Source organism: Biomphalaria glabrata, chromosome 3, assembly GCF_947242115.1.
Source record: "Biomphalaria glabrata chromosome 3, xgBioGlab47.1, whole genome shotgun sequence".
NCBI classification, from domain to species: domain Eukaryota; kingdom Metazoa; phylum Mollusca; class Gastropoda; family Planorbidae; genus Biomphalaria; species Biomphalaria glabrata.
The window spans coordinates 15,386,478-15,413,941 of NC_074713.1; the positions used below are offsets into that span (position 1 = coordinate 15,386,478).

The following is a 27,464-nucleotide window of genomic DNA, read 5'->3' on the forward strand; positions in this document are numbered from 1 at the left end:
TTGCATGATTAGATTTGTGTTGAATGTGTGTGTTCTTTGTTTATTAATTTAATAAATTTCTAATACAGATGTCAGATGATCTTTTGTAGTATAGTACATGTTAGGATAGCCATTCTTGCCTAACTGAATCCTCTATATTCTCTGTGTATTAATCTAGATCTATCTAGTAGTTCTAGATCTAAGCAGTTAACTTCATTCAATGTACCAAGCTCACTCCAAACATTTGCCCATTTATTCTCTATTAAAAAAACAACAACAAACGAACAAATGTAATATAAGATCATTTTTACTGATGTTCAAAACTGGCTGTCCGAAATAAATTTTGGTAAGAAATTGAAATTTAATTCGGACACCCTATTAATTTTTTTTTTGTATGGAATCAAACAACTTGGCTTATAAATCTAATAAATAAGCTTTAAAAAAAGAATAAATATTGCCGGGCTCATTAGTATAGACTTAGCCAATCAAAAAATATAGTCTTAACCCTAGAAAGAGGTAAAGTCATCCGGGTAACATAGGAAAAAACAACAACCTAACTAATAAATTTGAAATTCCTTTTTCTTACATAAAAAGACAGCTAAATGAAAGGAAATTGGGCCAGAATCATTGGAAAATGGACAAGCACATTATACAGCGCGATAGTTTTATGATAAATATTAAAATAATTATTTAATGACCTCAAAAACAGCGAATGTCCGAATTCATGTAATGTCCGAAATAAATAAACTACTACATGTTTCTGAATCATTACGTTGATTATTAAAAGCAAAATTTTACATGCAGAACAATGACAATACAGCATGAAATGTAGTCAAACGGCCAACAGCAAGGTACTATGTTTTGAAACAAAAATAAGGCCTACACCGTTAGAGGGTCCCGCCTCTCAGTAATAAAGTATTTTATTGTAGTAATATCACTTTAACGTACCACGTGTTAAATTCATCAAACATTTTAAGACAACACAAATACAAGTACGGCTTTCTCCAAACACATTGCGATGGCCACATCTTTCATAGAGGCACTGATGCGTGATAGAGCTTCTCGATGGTCTCCTGCTGTCGTATACTTGTGTTGGCTACTGTCGTGTTGGCTCCCGTTGATGGTCCTTGGTACGAGGGACTTGTTAGTACGCACGAACAATTTCCATTCCAGGATGTTTCTGTAAAAATTAAAATGTATGAAAAATGAGACGTAAAAAAAGTAAAAAAAAAACAAATGGCAACGCCTCCGAAGAGACTGGTGCCTTAAACCAGCGCCTTAGACCGCTCGGCCACGCTACCAGACAATGATATAATGAAAAAATATTAGTTTAAAATATTTAGGCCTAGCTATAAGTGAATTATATAGTATTTGAACTTTTATTTTGCACTATGATCGGCTTATAGATTATAAATAAAACAACAGGTAACAGCAAGTTTATAAAAGTCGCAGGTCAGTTTATCAGACTCCCTCTAAAGTTCAACAATCTTTATTTTTTATATCTCTTGTACGAGAAGAGAAGTTTTAAAGTTTACCTTGAAACTTCTTCACACTGGTTTCTAAATCTTATAAATAACAGACGTTTCTTTAAAAAAAATAATAATAATTACATCCTTAGTATCTATCTAATCATCATCTCATCTCATCTCTGCTGTGGTCCCTTCTGGGGCATAGGCCAGCAACCAGCTTCCTCCAGGAGTCTCAGTTCTGGGCGAGTCTCTCCAACTGTCTCCACGTCTTGCCCATCTGCTTGGCATCTGCTTCCAAATCGCGGCGCCATGTATTCATGGGCCGTTCCCTCATCTTCTTTCTTTGGGAGTTCCAGGTTAGGACTTGTCTTTTTATGTTAAATTGGATGCAGGTTTGTGAAGAGTATCTGAAGGATGTTTACTTCAAATGGTCTGCTTCTTTGTTCTTTGCCACTATCTAATAGTGCGTAGGCTACTAATTAGAGACAACTCTGCTAAGTCGCTGGTTTTTCCGGCGGATTCAGACAATACGTTCAATGGCACAATGAAGGAGCATGTGTATGTACATGTCTTAGCATATGGAATAAGAAATGTTCCTTTATATTTGTGTCTTTCTGAGTAACAACATACAAGCATAATATAATTAATATGCCTAAATAACAGATGAAAAAAAAAACGTTTGTTCACCCTTACCTTTCTTCAGTTTTACTAACATTGACACACTGGCTTAGGCGCAAAAATAAACAAGGCTACAAAGACAGTTTGTTTGGAAACACAAACTCAAAATCGGTCCCGAAGTTGTCCACCCAGGCAGGTAAAAAGGCAGGTAACAATATTTTCAGAAAGAACACCAGAATGAAATTCTATCAAAGACGAATGACTGAGAAGAATGGAGAAAGAAGGTTGGCATATCTTGTGTGGTGCCCCAACGGTCCAGTAGACCAAAAGATAGGTGAAAGTGAATGTGAAGTTAGATGCAAACCTGGCCTAACTGATGTCTTATAATGAATATCTAATTGATCTAATTGTTTTGTAAAGGGTCAATATCTTATTCAAATCTTATTCCGTAAATATAAAAAAATACTTTAGTTAGTGTTCTAATTCTATAAAGAATGTGTAGTAAGTTTAGTATAGTATGCAAATGTTAAATTTTCATATTTTGACCATCTATTTGGTCCTATTAGCTATTTCTAGCGATATATATAAGTTATCAAGATATAGGTCTACTTTAGAAAGCTGGTATTACACATTGATCAAGCATCCAGAAATACATACACAAGGGGCGTAAATCAGTTTACACACTTGTTCAAAACCGATTAAAATGGTTTACTTCCCTTGTGTAATCGTGCCCAAACGTCAGATATTTTAATTTGTTTTTGAGAGCATCCTCAGTGCATTCCGCGGAGTTGCAAAAAAGCTCCCACAACCTTGTCACAATCCAGGCGCTGTTCCTCAAGGGGCCATTACATAAATGGCGTGTCCCGCACGGTTAGCCTTGTATAGAAAAGGAAAATGGCGGGGGTCTTAGTGTACGCGGTCTCTTGCCACGAGTCTGACCCACCCGCCAGACAGAACAGTGTACACTGTTCTCTTTCAGGCCGGTGAAAGCGAGCCTTTGTTCACTTTTGCTGGCCTAGAGTTCCAACTCTACCTGACAGTTTCAAGACGAAGAAGAAGAACATTTAGTATTTCAATGAATCGTTTCAGGAGTCATCTTTTCGTAAAAACAAAACAAGCAAAATGTAAACACAAATTAATACAATTATGTCTATCAAAAATGTAGAAGTTATTTCCCTTATTTGATATCAAACAAAAATAAGTAATTGTCAATTATTAATAGACTTATTTATTAATTTTTACTTGATTCTTGTTTTATTAGGTACAATAAATAATTGTTTAAAGTTTCAATTTGACCTGAGAATAGGTGATGGAGAAATAATGTGTTCAATTATCTAAGGAGATGAAACCTTTAGCCGTATCTATGAATACTGTGATGTGCATTTCCCCCCTCGTTGGTATAAAAAAAATCTAAAACGTTTACAAAAATGTGTTAAAAATATGGTAGATATGTGGCTCCCTTACGAAATAGCCTCCTATGTTAGTTACTATTAATAGTGAGTAGTTTTAAAAATGGTGTATTTTTATGAAAAAAAAAAAAACTGCTTGTTGATTTTAAAAACTAAAATTTTCACTTTAAGAAAAGAAAAAAGTAGCCGTTGCATGAGACCTTTGAATGGTCTAAAATATCATGATGTCGGATTTTCACTATCCTTTCTAGTTTACGAGATCTAAACGGGACGGATGGACAAACCACACTAAACTAATAGCGTCTATTCCCCTTTCGGGGACCGCTAAAAAAAAAATTTTTTTCAAATAGTAAAAATATATTTAATATACATATAAGTGGAAAAAAAATTAAAACAACAATTAATAAGTAGTTTTTCATAGTATCGTGTGAACTGCACTGTGTATCAATGTAGATGATGTTCTAGATTTCTTTGCTTTTCTTATAGATTTCACGACGTGAAGCGATGTCAATTGAGATTTGTCACTTGTGCATTATTTAACTAATAAACAACGGTATTATTCATTAAAAGAGCCTTGATGATTATTTTTTGTTAAGTTTATATACTGAACCAATTTGATTTTGGGCTTATATATTTTTGCTTACATTATCTCATGTCATATGTCGAATGTCAAAATGCAAGGGGCCCCCAAAGAGGTCAATTCCCCAGGGCCCCCTAATCCCTAGTTACGCCCCTGGACCCTATACAATTAGATCAATAAGATAATCATTATACGAAATAAGTTAGACTAGGTTCACATCTAACTTCACATTCACTTTCACCTATCCCTTGGTCTGATGGACCTTTGGGGCACCACACAAGATCTGTCCACCTTCTTTCTCCATTCTTCTCTGTCATTTGCCTTTTATAGAATTTTAATCTGATATTCTGTCTGAAAGTATTGAAACCTGCCTTTTTACCTGCCTGGGTGGACCACTTGGGGGCCGATTTTGAGTTTGTGTTTCCACACAAACTGTCTTTGTAACCATTGTTTTACATTGTCTATTGCTTTCAAATCAGACTAAAAGTAATCTAAGTGAAAAATGCTCTTCCATCTCAACAGCATACCTTGTACTCTGTGTCCACTAACCGACTCTTATACTAGTAACTATATATTTCCCCTCCACTCTTTTGTTTTGTCTAATTAATATTGTTCCGATTCATGGCATTCAGTCGTCATTCCTGTTTGAAATGTCCTTCAAAACATCTTGAATAGGAAGACAGCTATCGTTAAGAAAATGAACGAGACTGCCATAAAAAAAAGGTTTTAAATAATACAGTAGTGCACATGCAAGTCGAACAGAACAAGGTAAACAGGGAGAGACACAAGAGAAATGTGTCTCACACAGCTGAATACTCATTTGATGAGCGCGTGCATTTTTAATGATTCTAAATTCAATGACTTCAAGTGTTGTTATGTGATGTTGAGATGATACATTTGCTTTTATTGTTATAATATGAATTTGTTGTGGGTGTTATTTTGTTCAATGTGTTGGAATAATAGCGAGCCTAAGGTATAAATATGTGTGTGTGTATGTGTGTGTGTGAAAAAGAGCGAGTGAGAAGAGAAGAAAATGAGTCTACAATACGACCCGCGGGCCAAATCCGGCTCGTGGTTAAAATAGCTGGGAAATCGTTATAACCAACCAAATCAAAAAGTTTAATGAAGACAAACGATTGAATTATCTCATTTTGTTTTATCGATGTTCACAACAGCTTTAAGTTTAAACCAATGTCTCTGTGAAGGCAAAACTGTATTCATTGGGAAATTAACATTTTGTTATCGCTACCAAAATATTGTTTCGTCTATATTTTCAATATATCAGTCAAAGTCACGTAGAATAAAATCAGAACGAGAAGATGGATAGCGCACACTTTGAGCAAATCTCCTAATGGATAGCGCACACTTTGAGCAAATCTCCAAATGGATAGCGCACACATTTGAGCAAATCTCCTAATGGATAGCGCACACATTGAGCAAATCTCCTAATGGATAGCGCACACATTGAGCAAATCTCCTAATGGATAGCGCACACTTTGAGCAAATCTCCTAATGGATAGCGCACACATTTGAGCAAATCTCCTAATGGATAGCGCACACATTGAGCAAATCTCCTAATGGATAGCGCACACTTTGAGCAAATCCCCTAATGGCATATCGTGGCAAACAATGAAGTGGAACCCACAAAGCACGAGACATATCCATAGAGTGACGTGAACTAGAGACTGACCCCTTAAAGTTTGGCTAGACTTACTTAACAAGATAGAAGGGATGGCCCAGGTCAGGGGACTATGGAGATCCTTTGCTGGTAGCCCATACTCCAATAAAGGCGACGGTCTGAAAGTAAGTGTCACAGATTACATTATAGAATTGTTTGTACATTTCACTTTTGAAAGTAATATAAGCCCTCGACATGAGTCTCGGGATTTAATCCTCAAATTTAGACACTTTTCAACACGTCAGGATTTACCCAAGGGACGTAATTAGTATGTTTGAAATCTATTGGTTGATTTGAATTTAAACAAAGACATTTTTGAAAAGAGTTAGCGCCAGAGAATTGGCGGTAGTAAAAGTTAGTCGATAAAATAATGTTCTTGTAGTCAGTCACGTTTCTAAGAGCTCTGTTTGAAAAGCCTTTGTAATATGCTCATTGATTTGTAATTTGTACATAAACTGTACTTACGTTGTATTTAAATAAAGTTCCAGAGTTTTGTTTTATCAAAGAATCGTTAATTTGTGAGTCTAGATCGTCATTTTTGTTAACTATTGAATTCAAGTAAAATCCCCGGCATGACAACGCATCATACCATCAAAATGTTATTACATCTGGCACAAGTGTTGTTACATTTGGCACTCTCCGACTAATAAAAGTTCATGGACAACTTTTAACGAAATTTATTCAAGATCTAGGACCAATTTCTAAAACTCTTCAAAGGAACTTCATTCTTATTTAACGGAGGACAGAATTTCTGTGTTTAACAGGTCAGTTGGTTATCGATAATTCTTTTATAAAGATTTTCGTTAGAGTTACGTCTAACTCACGAAATCTATTATTATATGTAATTGGCAAAAGGAATAAGACCAATATACATAATAACTGGCATTATAAAAAAGACCAGTAAATCAAATAACTGGCAATATAAAAGACCAGTAAATCAAATAACTGGCATTATAAAAAAGACCAGTAAATCAAATAACTGGCATTATAAAGAAGACCAGTAAATAATCATTTGTGCAGCACAAAGTAAACAGAAGACCAGATTTAACCAACTGTTAAACCAGTAAAAAGTACATCGGCTCAATAGACCTATATATCAATCATACGACTCCAGTAACTACAAGTCTACGGTCAAGAATTTATTAGCAAATTGAGGCTTCAAGAACTTTGTCACTAGATCTATATTATTATTATATCTGAGATAAAGCCAAAATCCAGATATTGTACATTTAGCTCCAATACAAGAAACTAACAAAGAAATTAAATATGGCTTCCAGCTCTAGAACACAACGACTCCAGTAGTACTTCTACTGTAAAACAAAGTTATACTTCATAGCCAGTTACGGCATAACTAACATTGATTTGTTATATTCAAAACGTTACTATATTTCTACATTCCAAGTTGGTATATTTTTTCAACATGTCTCCAAAGACAAGAACACAAAGATGGTTAGAATTATTCGACATAGCTAAAGAAAAACAAGTACCTAAACCAGAAGAATGGGTTCATCGACAGGAAGAAAAAGAATATCAAGCAAAAGTACATTGTAACATGACTTCAACAATAGACATAATAGGTGAAGCCATAGCTTTAGCAGAAAAACTCAACATTCTTTCACATGAACGAGAAAGATGGTTTGATAATAAATTAGCTCAGTTCGACAGAGAAAACGACAGAAGACGGCAAGAAGAACTAAAACGAGAATTATTAGAATTGAAAAATACCGAATTCAAAGCTGAACAAAAGAATGATGCAACATTAACAAGAATATACCAGAAAGCTCAATTAAGAAAGCTTACAGCATATCTTGAAGATGGATTTCTCAAGAAGATTATTTTCCGCAAGTACAATGTAATTGAACAAATATATGTACCACAGAAGTACAGACAACAAATAATCAAAGCCAAGCATGAGTTTTATGAAACCAAACATATGAGTGTAACAAGTACTAAGAAGAGAATTGCCAAAGAATATTATTGGCCTAGCCTGACCAAAGATGTCAAGAAATACATTAATAAATGTTTACATTGTCAATGGGATCATGATGAGAAACAAACTCAAAAGAAAGTCAACATAACTAAAACAAAAAATGAACCAGACTACAAAGCCAGAATTGACAACAATGAATCTATGCATCATGACTCAAGTAAATCTACAGGGACATCACTGCCTACTACATGTCCATCCCTACCCACTACAAGCCCATCCCCACCAAGTACTTTCCCATCCCTAACCATTGAAGATGACTTCATACATCAAGACTTGAACAACACTGCATCTGCATCATTACCTACCAATACTATGGTATGCATTGAACATTTCTGCTGCAATCAAGACAAGTCTCATGAACCAGAATCAGAAGCAGATAACAAAGAAATTTTTATTCAATCAACTTTGGCTATACCAGACAAAAGAAAAACTTTTCAACTTGACTCTACCACTCATACAAGTATTCCTCATCTGAAAGAATGTGAGTCAACTAAAGAAGCCATTACAACCAAGAACATTGAAAGTCAAAGAATATTACATGAACACATGAAGTCAAGATATTTTGCTCAAGGAGATCAAGTCAATTTACTGTTACCAGATTGGAGTAACAAGCTGTTCTACAAATGGCAAGGTCCATTTACCATCACCAGAAAGATTTCCAACCTGCTTTATGAAATCAATGTCAACAAGTTTACCAGAGTATTTCATGTTCATATGTTTGAACATTACCATGAAACAGATAATGAAGACATCAAAGCAGAAGTTGAACATTTTACAAGCTTAGCAACTATTCCTGAGGAAGAAGAAACATCATCAACACCCATTCCTGAGATAGATGTTTCATTACCGACATCAAATAACATTGACATTCCCAAGGTCATCACTCTGAATGACATAGCAGCAGCAAATCAAAGTGACATTCCAAAGGTCATCACTCTGGATGACATAACACTACAAACAGTGAAAGACACTAAAGTGTTTCCAGACCATGCAGATTTCTTTACCAGTGTTTCTGAGACATTTCCAGTACTGCAATTTGAAAGTAACTCAGAAAGCAATAACATTGACAACACCAAGTTTCATCCTCCGTCCACTCAAAGGGCAACTTTTCTTCAGAAAGGAACAAATGAACTTCTTCAACATTGCTGTATTGACCGATTGAACTCAGACATGTTCAGTCATTGCTATATTGAACATTCTAACACAAAGCATTCAACTACAATTGTTCTACAGCGTCAAAGTTCATCAACCAGAAAATTGAGTTTTGGTTTCGGACAGTTCTTATTTTCACCAAACTCAAACGCGGTTCAATCAGAAATTATCTGTGAGATCAATATGACATGGAGACAACAGTTTCATAAACTGAAAGACCTTTTCTTCAAGTTTAGAAAACGCGTACACACATCCATGACGGCAATTCAGAAGGGTTCCGAACTTTACATTTCTACTCTACATATGTACTATAGCATATTTAGTGCCACTTGATCCATTATCATTCATACTCGTCAAGGAAGAACAGTATTCAGTTGTACTTAATCAATTAATTTATCTACTCATTTTTTCCACAGGAGTTTTATATCAGATGTTACATTTATTTCAGCACCAAGCAACCCACTGAGGAAAGTCACTCATTCAAGATACTTCGTTTATTATGTTTCAGCATCTTTGCATATGACATGCATCAGACATTTTAATTTTTAAATCATGAGCATTTTATTTCAGGTATTTTATTTCAGGTCGAATATTATTGCATATATCCTATTATAATAGTACAGATACATGACAGACAATTGGAATTTTTCATTGCTTCACACATGTTGAGATTTATATCACATTGAGTATTATTATTCAGAAGATTGTCATGTACTATCACAATTATTTTTTCTATGTCAATTTTTTATATGCAATATATTTTTCCATGTACACATTTTCACATTAGTACTAACCAAATGAGTTATAATGTCATATTTTAATTTCATCATGAAGCTTCATAACTTATTCAATTCAAGATTTATGCTTTGTACAACTTTTGATATTGTTCATGACAAGCATTGTCTCATTTTCATAACCACTTGTATAGTGAAACAGGTGTTCAAAGTCATCAATAATTTTATTCACTGCATTTACATATTTTTTATCTCCAAGTTGACTTTACTTTGTCATATGTTACCTCAACCATTTTTCTATAATTTCATGTATGGTATTTTGTGTATATTTAAATATTTTTAATACATATGAGCATTTCTATTACCATACAAATGCTAAATGGAGGGGGGGGGTAATATGTCACAGATTACATTATAGAATTGTTTGTACATTTCACTTTTGAAAGTAATATAAGCCCTCGACATGAGTCTCGGGATTTAATCCTCAAATTTAGACACTTTTCAACACGTCAGGATTTACCCAAGGGACGTAATTAGTATGTTTGAAATCTATTGGTTGATTTGAATTTAAACAAAGACATTTTTGAAAAGAGTTAGCGCCAGAGAATTGGCGGTAGTAAAAGTTAGTCGATAAAATAATGTTCTTGTAGTCAGTCACGTTTCTAAGAGCTCTGTTTGAAAAGCCTTTGTAATATGCTCATTGATTTGTAATTTGTACATAAACTGTACTTACGTTGTATTTAAATAAAGTTCCAGAGTTTTGTTTTATCAAAGAATCGTTAATTTGTGAGTCTAGATCGTCATTTTTGTTAACTATTGAATTCAAGTAAAATCCCCGGCATGACAACGCATCATACCATCAAAATGTTTTCACAGTAAGTATGAAAGTTATGTGATGCACATGAAGCAGCTAGATTGACTTTATAGATGTCGTAGGATCTAGGCAAATTTTTCAGGGATGCCATATTCTCTAACTAATTTTTACAGTGATTCTCGAACTCGAGAATTTTTTCTATGATATTTCGTAGAATGAAGATATGATCTGCATCTTCGGAAGCCTGCTTGTTCTTCTCTGAGCCTCTCGTCTACAGACTGTTGAAAACGTCTCAACATTCAAACAGAAGAAGGAAAAACATTCTTTAGCATCGAGACAGGTGTGCATCTTGTCTCTCTTCCTAGTCCTCCTAGCTATTGACTACATAATGAGGAGAGCAATGAATCAGACTGCCTTAAGTTACTTAACACAATGGTCATCCCAACAGCAATGTATGCATGCGAAACACGGAAGTCGTCTGCCCAAATCGAGAAAGATTAAATGTGGCTCAACAAAAATGGCTAAGGCGGATTTTAGGAGTCAGTTACAGAGATCGGGTCTAAATCAAGGAAATCCTATGCTGGACTGGGAATCGACCACTTAATAAGGTTGTGACAGAGCGTCGTATGAGGTTTGCGGGACATGTCCTCCGACAGAATAAATTACGCATACCAAGAGCTGCGATGACATGGAAGCCAATACGCTGAAAGCGCAAACAGGGACATCCTCGTACAACTTGGCGAAACACATTCATGGAGGTCCTCAAAGCAATGGACACCAGGTGGGAAGAGGCTTCAGACATTGCCAGTGACAGATCTTTATGGAGACCGCTTGCCGCCCAATGCGCGGGAGGATCTAAGTGTAAATAAGTGTTGCACCTTTGGCTAAGTTCTTAAGAAATCACTTAGAAAATATTATTTTATTGTATTTATTTTTAGAATGTATATCCGTTTATTAATGAAGTAAAAACACACACTCTCTCTTTTCTCTCTCTCTCTCTCTCTCTCTCTCTCTTCCACACACATCACAATGACATGTAAACAGTTACTATCCTTGTACCCCCCATCTACTATGTATTCATGGAAAACTGCCCTTGAGGTATTACTTATATAACTCTTTCAATAAATCGAACCTTTGAACGGTATCGCGTTTTAAAAGCTTCACACAATCGGCCGCTCAATAATTAACGGTGAACAAAATGATGAATGGATGTATCGATCCTAATGACTCGATTCTGACACTTTTCACGCGATGTCTCTTCGGGGTGGGCAGTTGTAACTTGCCGCTCACCAAACGATAACACAATTTATTCACTGATCAGCATAAGTTTAGCCAAAACAACAAAATAAGATAAAGCTAGAGGGTGAAAAAAAAGCACAGAAACTTATCCACCGCATTTGTTTTTGATATTTAATATTTTACAATTAACATTTGTAGACAGATATTCGCTTGCCTGCGCCCACAGACCTGTAGAGAACTTATCAACTGTGACATGAATTTGACGTCACCACATTCATTGTTTTGTCTCGTACGAGATAAATGTGACGTTTCCATTGGATGCTGGAAGTTTCCATTCACATGTTCAGACTGAACCCAAAGAAAAGTTTTTGCTAATTCACGAGTATTTGCAGTTTCAGACATTCCTGTACAGTTTTATTATTGTAAATTGACTATTTACCAACTCATTGAAACAAGCTTCAATTTTGCTTTAGGGAAGTCATTGACTTACTCTACTCAACAGGCATGTGAATGTTAAACTTAGTAAGTAAACTTTTGTCTTTTTTAGCGGCCCCTAAAAGTTAGTTTTCTGTGATCGGTCTGTCCGTCTGTCTGTCCACTTTTCACGTTTAGATCTCATAACGAAAAAACGCTATTACAAATCCGATTTCACCCATTTTTTAGCATGCTAAAAAAGTGCAAAACAGTTTTGGTATTATGAAGTGAACCCTTATTTTTTTTTTTGTTAAATGAAATGTGCAGACCTATTTTAAATGAAAAAAAAAATTAAATGTTTACGCTGAGGGAAGCAATGAGTTTAGCAATATTATCCTTTTCCCGCCGGAACCAATATCAGAACCACACGTGAAGGCCAGGAGTTGATCTAGTTGCTATTTGAGTCGCACGCTATTGGAAGTATCTTATAGGTAGTGGATTGCCACTTTTGGAATCAAACAAAAACTTAAACATCCAAGTCAAAACCATTCCATGTCTCTAGGGAAGTAGGACAACAAGCACATTGGCCTCAAGCGTTTGTTGTATCAGAATGTCACCAGAAAAAACAAAATGTTTGTACGACGTTGAAGTGTTGTCTGGCTTGTCTGTTGATGCACCAATGCGTATGGCTCCAGACAAGAAGGAGTGCATAGATGGTGCACAGCTTCATAGCACTTCACAAAGAATGGCTTAGAAGACGGTGCGCAAAATGTAGGCCTATGTATTTCTTGAACTCTTTCTGCTGGAATACCCGCTGCAGTAAGTGTGTTTAAAATATCGATTGTCAAGAGGCTAGACCTGCAGTGCAGACCAAATGTAAAATTTAATTTTATTATACTTTGTAAAATTATAGCGGTCTAACACAATTAGCAAGTAATTCTTTTCCAAATTTCTAGAAAAATCGTTAAATTTGTTTTCAAGATCCGTGTCCACCCACGTTTACTATTATTTTTATTATTAATTTTTTTTTTTTGGACCCGATAAACAATTTGCAAGCTAAAAGAGGAATTGTAATTAAAAAAGTTGAAACTTACAATGCACTACTTTTGCGAAATTTGGGACATGCAAATTCTATCACTATGATATTTATCGACGTATTTATTTCTAAATTTAATATGGCTTACAGCTAATGGCTAATGGCACTAAATACTGTAAATGTTGACCGGCGGTCAATATAGGCACAACTATCAAATCATCTTGACTAATCCCCTAGCAATAGATCACACTTTCAACTTTGACGGATCAATAGTATCGACCTTCGATAAGCGATTGATGCAAGTATTCCTTTTTGTGACGTCGTCACGCGACATGGGGAGTGAATCAGTAATGCACCCAGTTGAAGCAGACGACAGGTGGTGTGTTTTTGGATATAATATTCGATCTCTGTAGAAATAAATTCAGTTTGACTATTATTATATTTGATATTGTCGAATGGATTTAGAGCTTTCTTTAAGTGTTTGATAAACAAATTTAGTTTGCGACTTTAACATTTCGCTATTTTGGAGTTTATCTATAGTGAAAATTCTGAAACCACACCAAGAATGGTAATTTATGCATACATACCTACTGTAGAGGCCCGTACTACAGGCCATACATCCGCTATATTACAAAAATAATTCTAGATTTATCTTAATCTAGGCATTAAAAAATGTCAGTTTCTATAGAATAATTTAAGATATGAATACACAAAAAGATATAGACGACTTTATTTAATTGTTTGTTGAATTTCAAGTAAATCGAAACCAATTAATAACTCGCATTTTTTAAAATTGTAAGATGATACATTGAACTATTTAATATAGTGACATAATGTTTTTGTTTATTGTATTACAAATTATTACAAATATGAATTTAAAAATGAACTCAACTTTAAAAGTTTAAATAATGAGAACAATTTAGTCGTAGGCCTATACAATGTGTAGTCCTACTTGTATAGATACTAGTAACAGCATTGTGTTGGCCTGACTAAGTAAAACAAGAAAAAAAAACATTTTTAAACAAAGCTTATATTAAGCGTACTTGTATCAATTACATCATGCCTACATCATCTTTGTTAACAGCACTTTTTAAATAAAATTATTATTATTATTATTATATTATAATTTATATGCAAGAGATGTTTTGTAAAATGTTTGACATGTTTCGGGTGTTCCTTCAGAGTTGAAGATAATTACTTCCTAGTCAAAACCTGCCGCAGGACGACGGAGAATGGGAACGGGCAGGATTTGAACCCTCGACCATCGATAAATCCCAACGACAGTCCAGCGCGCAAACCGCAAGACCAGGCAGCCAGCAGCCAGATAATATAAGAACTAACTATAGCTAATTTAAGAGTTTAAGTCACTGATTAAAATGCATGACTAGATTGATACATAAAATGTGTAGAATGTAATTATCTTCTCTTTTGAAGTAACATCTGAGATTTATAAGATAAGTTCAGAATTTAAAATATAAAATTCGCTCCTTTTGTTTTTTTTTTTGTTTCTAATTCGCTGTTCAATTCCAGTGTACAACAGAGTCACAAGAGAAAACAAAATCATATCGACAGAAGATTTGCGTGTTCGATCTCAGTGTGTTTTATTTCCTACACACACACACGCACACACTATTCTATCCATATATACTTATGGTAGACCTACGTAGACTAAATAAACACCCCTCCCTACATATTCGACCGTGTCAAGTAGTAATGGTAGAGTCCTATCCCCCCGCGTTCAACCATTGTAAAGACGGGCTATAAATGTTCACATTCTCTTCAAGACATTTCACTACCGAGAGGTGTGCATACTGGATAATGTAGGTGTATGTGGGGTGAGGGGGAGAGGTATTCGGGTACTAGGCGTTACCTGCGTGCATGTCTAGGAGTCACCTTTCAAGTTGTCGCTTTGATTATGACAACATGTACATAAACACTTGTATTGGAGATGAAATGTATCAGTCTCTACAGTCGTCTTCTAGTGAGTGTAGTGTGTGCCCTTGTCCCATTGTAACTTTTGATTGATGGGAGTTACTGGGACTGGTACATATCAAGGTTGTTGTTGTTTTTTTCATTACTGAATACTTTTGTTTTCCTCGGGAGCATTTTATTTTCGCACTTGCGCATTTAACAGTCCAGGAGCCTCAGTGTTGTGTAGACTTCATTCAAATCTTGTAAAGCATCTCTATAGACACCAAATAAGTTTATCTGTGCAATTCAAAAGTTAAGTGCCTCGAAATGTCTGTCGCTTTTGCAAATATACACACATTGAACACAGAGGTTGCCATCAAAGCTTATCTGTAGTCAACTCTTGGGTAATCAGTGCCTACTTCAAAGTTTATCTGTAGTCAACTCTTGGGTATCAGTGCCCACATCAAAGTAAAACTTCTGAAAGTTTGAACAGCAAATCCATGGGATCGATTCAATTGTAAGAGGAATAATCAGAAAGATTACCTTCTTATGTGCCTAACTGGTGAAGTCGGTTTGTAGAGGACTTGCTAATGCTACCCCCTTCCCAGAATCATTCTCGCTGTGTATACACAAAACTGTTACTGTTATGTAATTATTTTTTCAAAAGTAAAAATTAAACTTTATTTAAATATTAGTATTACCAAATAAAAGTCATGAACTTTTCATACCTCAGTAAGTGTTTATAGTATTATCCCAATCGCGATGGGTATATCTATGATCTTTAACAGGGCTATTAATGTGATATTAAAAAAAAAAAACAAGAAAAAAAAATGTTTAGTTATAATTTCAAACGCCAACAATATCCCACAAAAGTCTTAGAAGCGGTATAAGAAAGGGTTTACAGTAAATGTGCTCACACGCTACGCTGGTAAATTCTATACCAACATCCTTCAATGGATAATAAAACAATGTATTGTAATAGCAAAAGTACACGGCAGATCCAAGAAGACAATCCGAGAATAAGCGTAATAAAAAAAAAATAGAGAGAGTACCTATTGATTGATATAGTGTTAGCTAGAGCGGACGAGCCAATATCTGACAATAATTATTAAACAACAACAAGTATGTCAAATATACTCAATAGGTCTTTATTTGGCGATCAGTGGACATGCTCAGTTGATGTATGCGTATGTTTATATTGGACGTTTCACAAATCTTTCATGTTTTATTTTATAGTTTGTAGAGCAATTTGAATCCTAAACAAGAGTATGGAGAATTAATTTAAAAAAAAATCAGTTTGGATTAGTCATACGATTAAATTTGTAATAGATCTAGACTAACACGAATAAATCTGTGCGATTAAAATAGTTTTACTAATTGTTATTGTTAGCGCTAGTTTATCGTGTTGTACATTTCTCAATGCGCTACGATCACTTGAATGGACCAAAAAAAGAGAAATAAAGGGGGTGGGGAGTAGAAGGGGGTGGAGAGTAGAAGGGGGTGGGGAGTAGAAGGGGGTGGAGAGTAGAAGGGGGTACCTCTTCCAATGTTACCGTGCCCGTTTTTTAAAATGCATAAAAATAAGCTGTAAGACTTGAATTCGAACTCGAGGGCTCAAGCCTCCTCAAGGGGAATAATTTAATGTATACCACTAGATCTGTTAAGTACAATTTCTTTCCCTTGTTCGATACCAAACAAAAAATTAATTATAATTTTGTTATATTTTATTCTTGTTTTGTTAGGCACAAGAATTTATTGCGCTAAATTTCAACTGGATCCGAGATAAGATGCGGAAGAAATAACGTGTACAAACTTTTTACCAGACAGACAGACAGAGTTGATATAAATGTTGTAAAAATAGACGCAAATAGAAATGCAACCTTACACTTCATAGTTTATTGTCATGTTCTCTTAAAATTCAAATAGTCACGGAACCACAAATGTAACATTATTTTACTTGGCGCCTTATCATCATACTAGGGCGTAATTAAGTTAGATTTGATTACCAATTACCGAGGTCTCGTGACGTGTTGTAGCCTACTTGAAGAGAATTTCAAGAACAAGCAAAATGTAAAAAAAAAAGCTCATCTTAGGAACGAACCGCAAAATCACTGCAATATTTCTCAATACTGCAAGTCTTAACTCCCTTTTTCAATATTGTTACGTATTTCTGAATCTTCTGGCTAAATGTATTAGTAGGCATACAAATAAAAACACTGGAAAGAACTTGACGACTTAACTTTCAGTTTCATATAACTTTAATGATTATTAACTCTTAACAATTCGTGACTGTAACATGTAGCGTAGAAGACTGTACAATATCTGTCAGTTAACAGTTAGCTATACTTCGTTGCAATTCATCTCTTCTCAACTTGCATCGAGCCGTATTCCACAGAACAGACCAACGACACACTTCCCAGTGTCGCTCCAGGTCTCCCAAAGCTGAACCAAGTCGTACTCAAGTCTACCGAATCAGAGCCGTACACGTCTTACATTGACTGTATCGACTGTAACGGCTCAAGTCCACTGTAGTTCGCTGTATAGACTTTAACGACAGTAGTCCACTCCAGTTAACTCTACTCTAGTTAACTTGCATCGAGTCGTACACATCTCTCTTCTAATGTCTCGCACAGTAGACAACAGTACCGACGACTCATTCACGACTCTATACGACTGACTTTCACATTAACTCTCTGGCTTATATAGAGTCCCTAATCGCTTGTCCAAAGTTGCACAAACACGGCTAGTCTTGCCGGGGTCACAAGTTGTGACCTCTATCTGTCACTGGACATTGCTAGTACCTTCTGGAATAACACGTAAGGACACGTCACATCCTGTCTTTGTTGATACATGTACATTCCAGAGAACAACCGCTGCTGTGTTATCTCGCCGGGGTCATACGTTGACCTCTACCTATCACTGCCATTTGTAACAATATGAATAAAATAAACAAAGTATGTGACGAATTGATAAATGAATTGGCCAACTGTTTTTAATGTTGTTAGGGACAAGGAATAACTCTGGAACGTTTCAACTTGATCCGAGAATGTGAAGTGGGAGAAATAACGAGCTGGTCATTCATTTCTCAGCAATATACATCAAACTGATACATCAACTGGTACAGCAACTGATACATCAACTGATACATCAACTGGTACATCAACTGATACATCAACTGATACATCAACTGGTACATCAACTGATACATCAATTGATTCATCAAACTGATACATCAACTGATACATCAACTAGTACATCAACTGGTACATCAACTGATACATCAACTGATACATCAACTGGTACATCAACTGATACATCAACTGTTACATCAACTGATACATCAACTGATACATCAACTGGTACATCAACTGATACATCAACTAATACATCAACTGATAGATTTCTAGGAACATCGTTTTTATTTTGTAAAGCAGCGAGGTAATCGTCAGTCGATCTTTTGGTGAAATCAATAAATCAATAGCTGTCTTAAATGTAGTGTTCAGACCTAGAAATTGGTTACGTCATTGTTCGAAGAGTTATTGCCGTTTGTATATGTTCCACCAGCAGGAGAACTTCAAATCATAAACAAAAGAAAATGTATCGATAAAGAATAAAGTCATCACTTGACATTCGATCAGTGGATATCGATCAAAAGCGATATTTAGACCATATCAAGATTTTTAATATCGATTCTTTATTCTTCATGATATTAAAAGCTAAAAAAAATATTTTGATATATTAAAACCTTAGACTTTACACGTAAAGATTTTTTATCCGCTCATTTTATTATGATGTATATCACACTCAATGGTCGTTAAGGATTATGGGAATTTGTTCTTCACCCACAAGAATACATTTCTGTATTTCAGATTGAAGAATTACATGACATAAAAAAATTGTTTGATATCGATTCCTCCTTTATGAAGCTGACGTAGTTAACTCTTTCTCTCCTAACTAACGATACCAACGTTGATTCCACCAGAATGTGGTAACTAATTACGGAGAGAAAGAGTTAAGTTTATGTTTTCTCGTTCTATTTCTATGCATCATTCTTGCAAGGGGTCTTTCCAGTGAGCGTACACAATCAAGTTCTTCTCTTCCAGTCCAGCTTCTTTGTACACAAGACGGTGTGCAGAATGTTCAGGAACATCTTTTTTTGTTATTCTACTCTTTACTGATTACGTAAAAACATTTCAAATCGAGTGCGGAAACATATGCTGAAAGCGTGCTCATAATATTAGCTCATTTTAATTTTGAGATGATTATAATTTTGGGGGCATGCTGGCTGAGTGGTGAAGCGCTTGAATTCCAAACCGAGAGGTCGTGTGTTCGAATCCCGTGAAGATTTTGCATTTCAGGTTTTTTTAGGACGGTCCCATGGGTACCTGACATAAGTTGGTGAAAGTCAAGGGTCGTTGTGCTGACCCCATCCTCGTTAACCAGTCCATAAAAACTGATAACATTTACATCATCTGCCTTCAGGTCGCAAGGTCTGAAAGGGTTCTTGACTTGAAGAATTATAATGTCAAACCATAACCGTGGGCCATAGAACAGATGACCTTTACATCATAAACACATCGGATGGTCTAAATACTTTACTTTATTTGAAAAACTACAACGGCCATAAAATAGTTTTCACTTTGTGGTCAGTTAGCTATGTATTGTTTTCCCCAATATATAAAATAAAACTCAAATTTCTAGGAAAATCGTTATAGCCGATTTCAAAATCCGTGTCGACAACGCTAAAGAGTTGAATTTGCTAGCTAACAGGAGGAGTCGTAAATGTAACGTAAATCACATATTCCCTTTTCTAATTCTCTACTAGGTTAGAAGCTTTCAGAAGAAAAAAAATGTTCCAAATTGATAGCATAGAGGCTTTACCTAATCTGACTCTTTCTCTCTCTCAAAATGGGTTCAGTACTGCACTGCTTTAAAAGATTAGGAACCAATGCTTTACAACTTTGAAACAATACTGAAAAAGGATTAACTGTATAATGGACTCGCTTTAGACCCTTGATAAAGTCAGAAGCTCTTCAGACTGATAAGAAATCAACGTAGAATACATGCAGACTGACAAACGATTTGCTGCTGAGATTATTTTGTAGTCTATTGACTTTGGTCACGGAAAGATTGTATCCTAATAGGGAAAGGCTGAGCAGTGCCAAAAACTGATCATTGTCACAACAGAGTTCTCTTCCTAATTATACCCCAATCTTATCTTATCATCGTTTTGAAAATATCAATAGCTGTTTGGTTTCTTCTAAATTTGTCTAAATCTGTGTAGTTGGCAGCTTCATGGGAACGAAGACATTATACGCGATACAAATGTAATGGTATATTTGCTTTAACGTCTTCGAGTCCGAATATTACGGATGAGTGCAGTGCTTAACATGACCGTGACCACACAAACCTGCATATTTTGCCACATATGGTGCATGCAAAGCCGTCGTCCGCCGTGGTTCTATTTTAGTTTTCTTTTTGTCTTCTGCGCCTGTCTTAGGCAAAGCCTTTTGGGGGGGGGGGCACAAAGGTTTCCTTTAAATAATTAACAAATACGAGCCGATGAATATTTGTATATGGACATGACTATTGTATGTGATATATTTAATTTGTACACTATAAATAATGGCATTTTAAAAATCTACATCAGAATGTACAAAAGTATAGACTTACATTGTTTGTTTTTTTATATGATATAATAAAAAAAAAGTCTGTGATCCAAGCCAACAAATTAATTAATTGTGACATCTAACCATGATCTAACAATATTAGACAGAAAGTCCATGTTATTATTGCACTGAGTGTTTACCAACAAGTTTCTCCTTTTTTTTTCTATTTTCAGAAATCTCAATAACACTTTTGGGCAAAACAAATACAGAAAGAACAAATTATTTTGTTTCAAAAATATCACTTTAAAAGTTCAAAGACTAAAAAAAAACAGTTTCAAATATGTGATTAGTCAGAGAAACTCTTAGAGCACAATGTTGTTTGTCCACTAGTCCTGGGGTCCGAGATTAACGTCATTATGTACACTAGGAAAGATAAAAGTCCAAGACTTCTGACCCCTGGATTTGAACATTTGAACAATTTTGTGCTTTTCGATGATGGCGGGGATGTTTTCGTCAAAAAGATTGACCAGGACGAGTCACTGACCACCAACCTGGTTCAGTTTACGAAATGTTCCTTGTCAGAAGATTGTACGTACTACACAATGACCATCAAATCGATCACAGAAGGTAAAGCTTAGTTAGCGATTAATTCTCTTAAGTGTAAACATTATTCCAAATATTTGCTAGTTGCTAGATTAAACACAATGTGCTTTTAAAAAATGTTTTCTTTTAATTAATTAAAAAAGAAATGTATTAGGCGCGTGGTTTCCTGGTCGTGTGGCACTTCGGCATCTCTTCACGAAGGTTCCAAATTGAACCCTGCTTGCTTCTATCTCATGACGTCTTACAAGACGTTTGGACTAGGACGTAATAATCTTCATTCCTGAAGGAACGTCCCAAACGTACAGTGCAAAACATTAATAAGGGAGAAAATTACACGACCAAGATTTTGATATTCCATCCCTTAAATAGTATTTAGTTACCGGACAAGATCACTAAGAAATTTGATTTTAGTACGATTAGTAGCTTACTTCATGAATAAAAACGAATAACGAAGGTGATTAGATGTAAGTGGTAGGAACAGATAAGAGAACACAGTTGACTTAAAGCAGACGCCTTATAGGGCACTAAATTTATAGCTACGCCACTGAGCTTAAATTGTACGAAACCAACAACTGTAGGCTGTCGTGGCAGGTCATAAAATTCCTGTGGTGAAAATGGCGATAACGATTTAAAGCTTCATATTATTATTTTTTTTTTCAAGATTTTCAACGTAAAGATTTATCTAGTTTTTTTATACAATTATTTATTGACTTTAAAATCATAGATCGATAATTAACAACTACTCTAGTCAAAAAATAAACTAAAAACCCAATCTTCAATATTTTATTTTCTCTGCACTCAGACAAATGCAGTTAACTCTCGAAATAAAATTCCTTCTTGATCCCTCTCCATGCAGGTGAATTCGTTATGTTTGGCTTGACCAACAGATGTGTTCCTGGCAATCCTATGTGGACCATTGACCGTTCAGTGCGTTACCATAGCAACGACGGAGGCATATTCAATGGCGGTCTTGGAATTAAGACCTATCATCCTTACACTATAGGTGAATATTTTCATTACAATATTATTCAGGCTTTCAATGTATGTATTCCTTTTTATCTCTGGATACCTTGTTTCCCTTGTTTTTGACTCTCTGGACTTTGAGATCACCTGATTTGTTTTTCTACGACTCCGCGTAGTCATCATATGTATTACATTGCCTCGACTTGGTCTTGCGGAGTTTCTAAGGCGCAAGTGCGTCACTCGGTCCTATTATCTGATACTCATGCATTCATCTGTCAACATAAACTAAGAGCAATCACTCTTCTTGCCTCTTCCGGTTTCGCCCATTAAAAATATCGATCCTATCAAACCACCAAACAAAACAATTTCTTCAAAGAAAACCTTTCGATTTTAACATTAATAGAGGACATACAAGCAGTTTAGCTTTTTTTTTAACTAAGTAAACGTTTCCATGACAACTTAAATATTATTATCTTTTATGATGGAATGCCGTGTACCACACTGACTTATTATTACTATAACTATTATTATCTTTAAAATGAAATTTCAAATCAATCGAAAAATAATTTAAATAACAATTTATGCTTTTACTGGTCCCTACGATATGTGTGTTTTTAAGTGTGTGTGTGTGTGTGCTTATTTAAGTGTGTGTGAGAGAGAGAGAGAGTGAGAGAGCGTGTGTTAGTGTCCATTGTCGACATGAGACATAAAAACAGAATTCACAGAGCACAGAAACCGGAAATCGTACAAAGGAAAATACGAGGCCAACAAATGAAGCAGAACTGTTTTTTTTAATCGATTGAAGAAAATGGCCAGCAAAGTTTATTTCCCCCTGAAGAAACAAACTATAATGGGAGACAATCTCCGCCTTTCAAGAGAACGACTTGAGATATCGTTTGGCCACAAACTTGTTATTCTTTACTTTGATTGGCACCTTGACATGGTAGAAAGCTGTTATTTATCCTACAACAAAGGTCTCGAGTTCGGTAAACAAATACGTTGGCGTATCGAAAAGTCATTTTGTGATCAGCAGTGACATTCTGTGTTTGACCTTCCTACAAGGTACAGTACCAGGAAAACGAAGAATAAGAAACAGTCTTCAGGGACTTTTGTAATATGACCATGAAGGAGCAAACGATTAAACGCGAGATTCTGCTGACGAAAGAAAACAATCTGAAAGACCCCAAGCTGCAGACACCTAACACCAAAATACTTTTTTCGGCCTCCAAGATCAGAAACATACTCTACTGAAGTAATGTCAGAACTTGTATCCTATTTACGTGTATTTTATAGTCAGTGGTGTCTGCTGGGAGGCGCTGTGTGAATAAAACAATTGAATAACAAAATAATTGTCAATTGTGATTATTTTCAACAATTTGAACTGAAGAACAAAATGACTTGACCACAAATTGAGTTGAACTACGAAGTCAAGATCTAGAGAAATTCGATGTTGGCAAACCAAACTTCCTACTTTCTTTATTGACTGGCTGGTTTTGTGAAGAAGCGGAAAAAAAAGTAACTAATTGTTCAAAGAATCTGGATGGGTCCTTTGTGAGTCAAATTTCCGGAGCAAATTTGTATTCAAGATTTTCTACATGGACAAAAAGTCATAAAAAGCAAGCTATTTGGTGTATCCGGATGACAAGTGTTGACAAGCGAAGTATTTGTTTAAACCAAATCTTATGCACTTTCAGAGCTGTAGAATCACATTTTCAATCTATTTAGCTTGTAGCATAAATTAGCTTTAATTATTTAGTTGGCTCCAGTGATCTTACAACATGGCGTCCTAGAAAATGTGATCACTTTTTTTGTGTGTATGTTTCCAAATCTCTCTTCCGATCTTCTTTCTGTCATTTCTTTGTTTCTGTTCCAATTTAAATTTCTTCATATCGGTCTTTCTTATCTCTCTCTCTCTCTCTATGTCTCTCTGCCTCTCTCCCTCCCTCTCTCTGTCTCTTTCTATCTCAGTCTCTCTCTATCTCTTTCTCCCTCCCTCCCGCCCCCCCTCTCTCTCTCTCTCTCATGGTCTCTCTCTCTGTCTCCCTCCCTCCCGCCCCCCCCTCTCTCTCTCTTTCTTAGCGTATTTAATTACTTAAAGAACGCCAAACCACTTAGAAATCAAAATGTAAAAACAACAACACACTACTGAGATTAAGTTTCTGTGAAAATCCGATATGATTAGGATTACCTTAGGATTACCTTATTTCTACATTAATTTTGTGAAAAACAAAGCTTGACATTGTGTAGCTCACCTGTCATATACAGTCATGTTTAGTTCTTCCACCTTATTTCATATTGTATTTATACAAGCTAACATAGATACCAACCCACAAATAATGTCACGAACACGCCAAGTATTAACAAAGAAAGAATATTACAATTATGTACATGACTGTCACAACTGTAGGAAGTGTAGATGTATGGATCTATTGAGCCGAGTACTTTTTTTACTGGTTTAACAGTTGGTTAAATCTGGTCTTCTGTTTACTTTGTGCCAGACAAATGATTATTTACTGGTCTTCTTTATAATGCCAGTTATTTGATTTACTGGTCTTTTAATAATGTCAGTTATTATGTATATTGGTCTTATTCCTTTTGCCAATTACATATAATAATAGATTTCGTGAGTTAGACGTAACTCTAACGAAAATCTTTATAAAAGAATTATCGATAACCAACTGACCTGTTAAACACAGAAATTCTGTCCTCCGTTAAATAAGAATGAAGTTCCTTTGAAGAGTTTAGAAATTGGTCCTAGATCTTGAATAAATTTCGTTAGAAGTTGTCCATAAACTTGTATTAGTCGGAGAGTGCCAGATTGTCACAACACAAGATGTCACAACGTGTGTTGTGGTGCCGGGGATTTCACTTGAATTAAAATAGTTGAATAAATGACGATCTAGGATTCACAATAAAAGATTCTTTGTAAAAACACAACTCTGGAACTTTATTTAAATATAAAACGTAAGTACAGCTTATGTACAAGTTACAGATCAACAAGTATAAATAACATTACAAAGGCTTTAAATCAGAGCTCTTAGAACCGTGACTATCTACTATGGAATTCTTTCATCGACTGGCCTTCTTTTTCCCTCGTCAATTCTCTGGCGCTAACTCTTTTTAAAAAATGTCTTTATTTAATTTCAAATCAACCAATAGATTTGCAACATCATAATTACGTCTCGGGTAAAACCTGAGGTGCTGTCAAGGGTCTAGATTTGTGGGGTAATTCCTGAGGCTCAGTCAAGGGTTTATATTTCTATTAACACATAAGCTTTTGAATGTGAAATATACAAATAAATCTATAATGGCATCTGTGACAATGACCTACAAGCACAAAAGTAACGATCACAAGGACATATAAAAATGACATGAAAAGAAAAACAAATATTTAGACTCACTCCGAAATAGTGAATAGTACATGGAAATTTATGTCGAGTAGCACAAGATGGGTTAAGGGGGTGGTCAGAAGAAATATCCTTATTTATGAGTATAAACGAAATAAATTGTGAAAATAATTTTTTGAATGGTCTAATATACCAAACATTTATTACAGGAGACCGTGTCACCTGTAGGCTGGATTATACAGGACCAGATCGTTGTCTTATTAATTTCCTGAAGAATGACCATTTGATCTACAGACAGTGGGTGAATCTTCCACCCGGCCAACTGTATCCAACCATAGGATTGTCCAGAACGGAAGCCAAACTGAGGGTTGATTGGCCCAGACCTGGCAAAGGAGACATTGACATAAAGAAGGTAAAAATGTTTGCGACTCATTTGAAACAGTTTCAGAGGCTTTTACAAAATCGCTAACACTCTAAATCTGTTTGAAAACTTTTAACTATTGATTTTAAGAAAGATAATACTTATTCTTATATTATATATAACAGACGTTACTTCAAATAATAAGATAATTAAGCCCAACGCATTTCATGTGTCATCTATTCATACGTGTGAAACAAAGACTTAAACTCTGCCAAGTCGTTGGTTTTCCTGGCTGATTCAGGCAGCCCATTCCATCCTCTAATGGCACTAGGGAAGAAGGAGCACTTGTATGAATTTTTTCTAGCATATGGAATAAGAAATGTGCCTCTATTTTTGTACCTTTCTGAGTATTTCATTAGGTTTTGCTTTTCTATTTCTTAGCTATGTTTCAGTGCTTTATGTGTTATAGCTGCCTTACTTTTTATTCTTCTGTCCTGAAGTGTCTCCAAGTTTAGTGATTTTACTAATGGTGTTACTCTAATCAAAATGGAATATTCGTTTGTTATAAATATCACTGCTCTATTTTGTATTTGTTGTCTTGTTGGAACTCTTGTTGGTATAAATTCTAAATAATGAAAAGTCAGATTGGGATTAATTACGTTGCAATAAACTTAAATATTCCAGTGAACAAGATTTATTCATTTGATTCGAACTACTTATGTAGGTCTAGGTAGGTAAAGTAATTATGCATGAGCTATTTCCTTGTTCCATATGCTAGGACAAATGTGTACAAATGCTCCTTCTTCCTTAGTGCTATTAGGAAAACTAATGACTTAGCAGAATTAAAGTCATTGGTTAGCATGCATAACTAGATTGACCAAGGAACACGCGTAGGTCGTAATTATCATCTTTTTTTTTTGTCAGTATTTTATAATATAAGAAGATAAGATTCAGTGACTTATCATTATACAATAAGGCGTCCCAGGCTGCTACTTTGCATGATTTTTAGATTAAAGTTTGTATGCATGAGTTTTGACCATTATTCTTGATTGTTGAAGGAGCTGACCTCCAACTGGTTTGGTTGGACGGGGATATCAAGAGATGATGACAAAAAGGTGGTCACTCTGACAGAAGCAGACAAGGAAGTGGAGAGAACAGCTTATAATATCCAATGTCCAGTGGCCTTCAGTCAAAGTGAGTCTTTGGGTAGATCGTAATTCTTGTTTGAGTTGTCCGTTTATGTGGAGTCAATAACAACTAACAAAAAAAAGTTGTTTAAAGACAAGTCCTCCTTTTTAAAGACAAGTCCTCCTTTTTAAAGACAAGTCCTCCTTTTTAAAGACAAGTCCTTCTTTTTAAAGACAAGTCCTCCTTTTTGAAGCTGATGACTTCTTTTAATAGCAATTATTTTACTTTTAATAAATAATGAATGACAATTTTTAAAAATTCTCCCCACTCCTCCGAATAAAAATCCTGGTGAAGCGCATCTATAAATCTACCCAGAGTATATAAACTTCTAATGGTAGGAACTATACTATTACATGGTAGGCCTCTAGAT

The 27,464-nt window shown here is 35.3% G+C and overlaps 2 protein-coding genes across 4 annotated transcripts in view; both read left to right on the forward strand.

The window, feature by feature from the left end:
- The first annotated feature begins 5,868 nt into the window (after positions 1-5,868).
- On the forward strand, positions 5,869-10,454 carry LOC129925333 (uncharacterized). The gene is made up of 2 exons (XM_056025033.1): positions 5,869-8,599; positions 8,651-10,454. Exons 1-2 carry the CDS (start codon positions 7,154-7,156, stop codon positions 9,206-9,208), a joined length of 2,004 nt encoding a protein of 667 aa, XP_055881008.1. The 5' UTR covers positions 5,869-7,153; the 3' UTR covers positions 9,209-10,454.
- A 2,986-nt stretch (positions 10,455-13,440) lies between these two features.
- Positions 13,441-27,464, forward strand: part of LOC106062372 (uncharacterized) — a 38,923-nt gene continuing 24,899 nt past the window's right edge. The window contains exons 1-5 of one of the 3 annotated variants that reach the window (XM_056024452.1): positions 13,441-13,488; positions 20,866-21,259; positions 22,092-22,238; positions 25,755-25,957; positions 26,965-27,100. In XM_056024452.1, the coding sequence (XP_055880427.1) occupies positions 21,049-21,259; positions 22,092-22,238; positions 25,755-25,957; positions 26,965-27,100 (697 nt within the window). In that variant the 5' untranslated portion in view covers positions 13,441-13,488; positions 20,866-21,048. Of the gene's footprint in view, positions 13,681-20,865; positions 21,260-22,091; positions 22,239-25,754; positions 25,958-26,964; positions 27,101-27,464 lie in introns of all 3 variants that reach the window. The other 2 variants (XM_056024450.1, XM_056024451.1) reach the window with 2 other exon arrangements.

What these genes read in the sequence shown, in the direction of transcription:
- LOC129925333 (XM_056025033.1), top strand. Translation starts at nt 7,154, where the DNA reads ATGTCTCCAAAGACAAGAACACAAAGATGGTTAGAATTATTCGACATA. An exon ending in ATAACATTGACATTCCCAAG is followed by an intron (nt 8,600 to 8,650) that starts GTCATCACTCTG and finishes GACATTCCAAAG; the next exon opens with GTCATCACTCTGGATGACAT.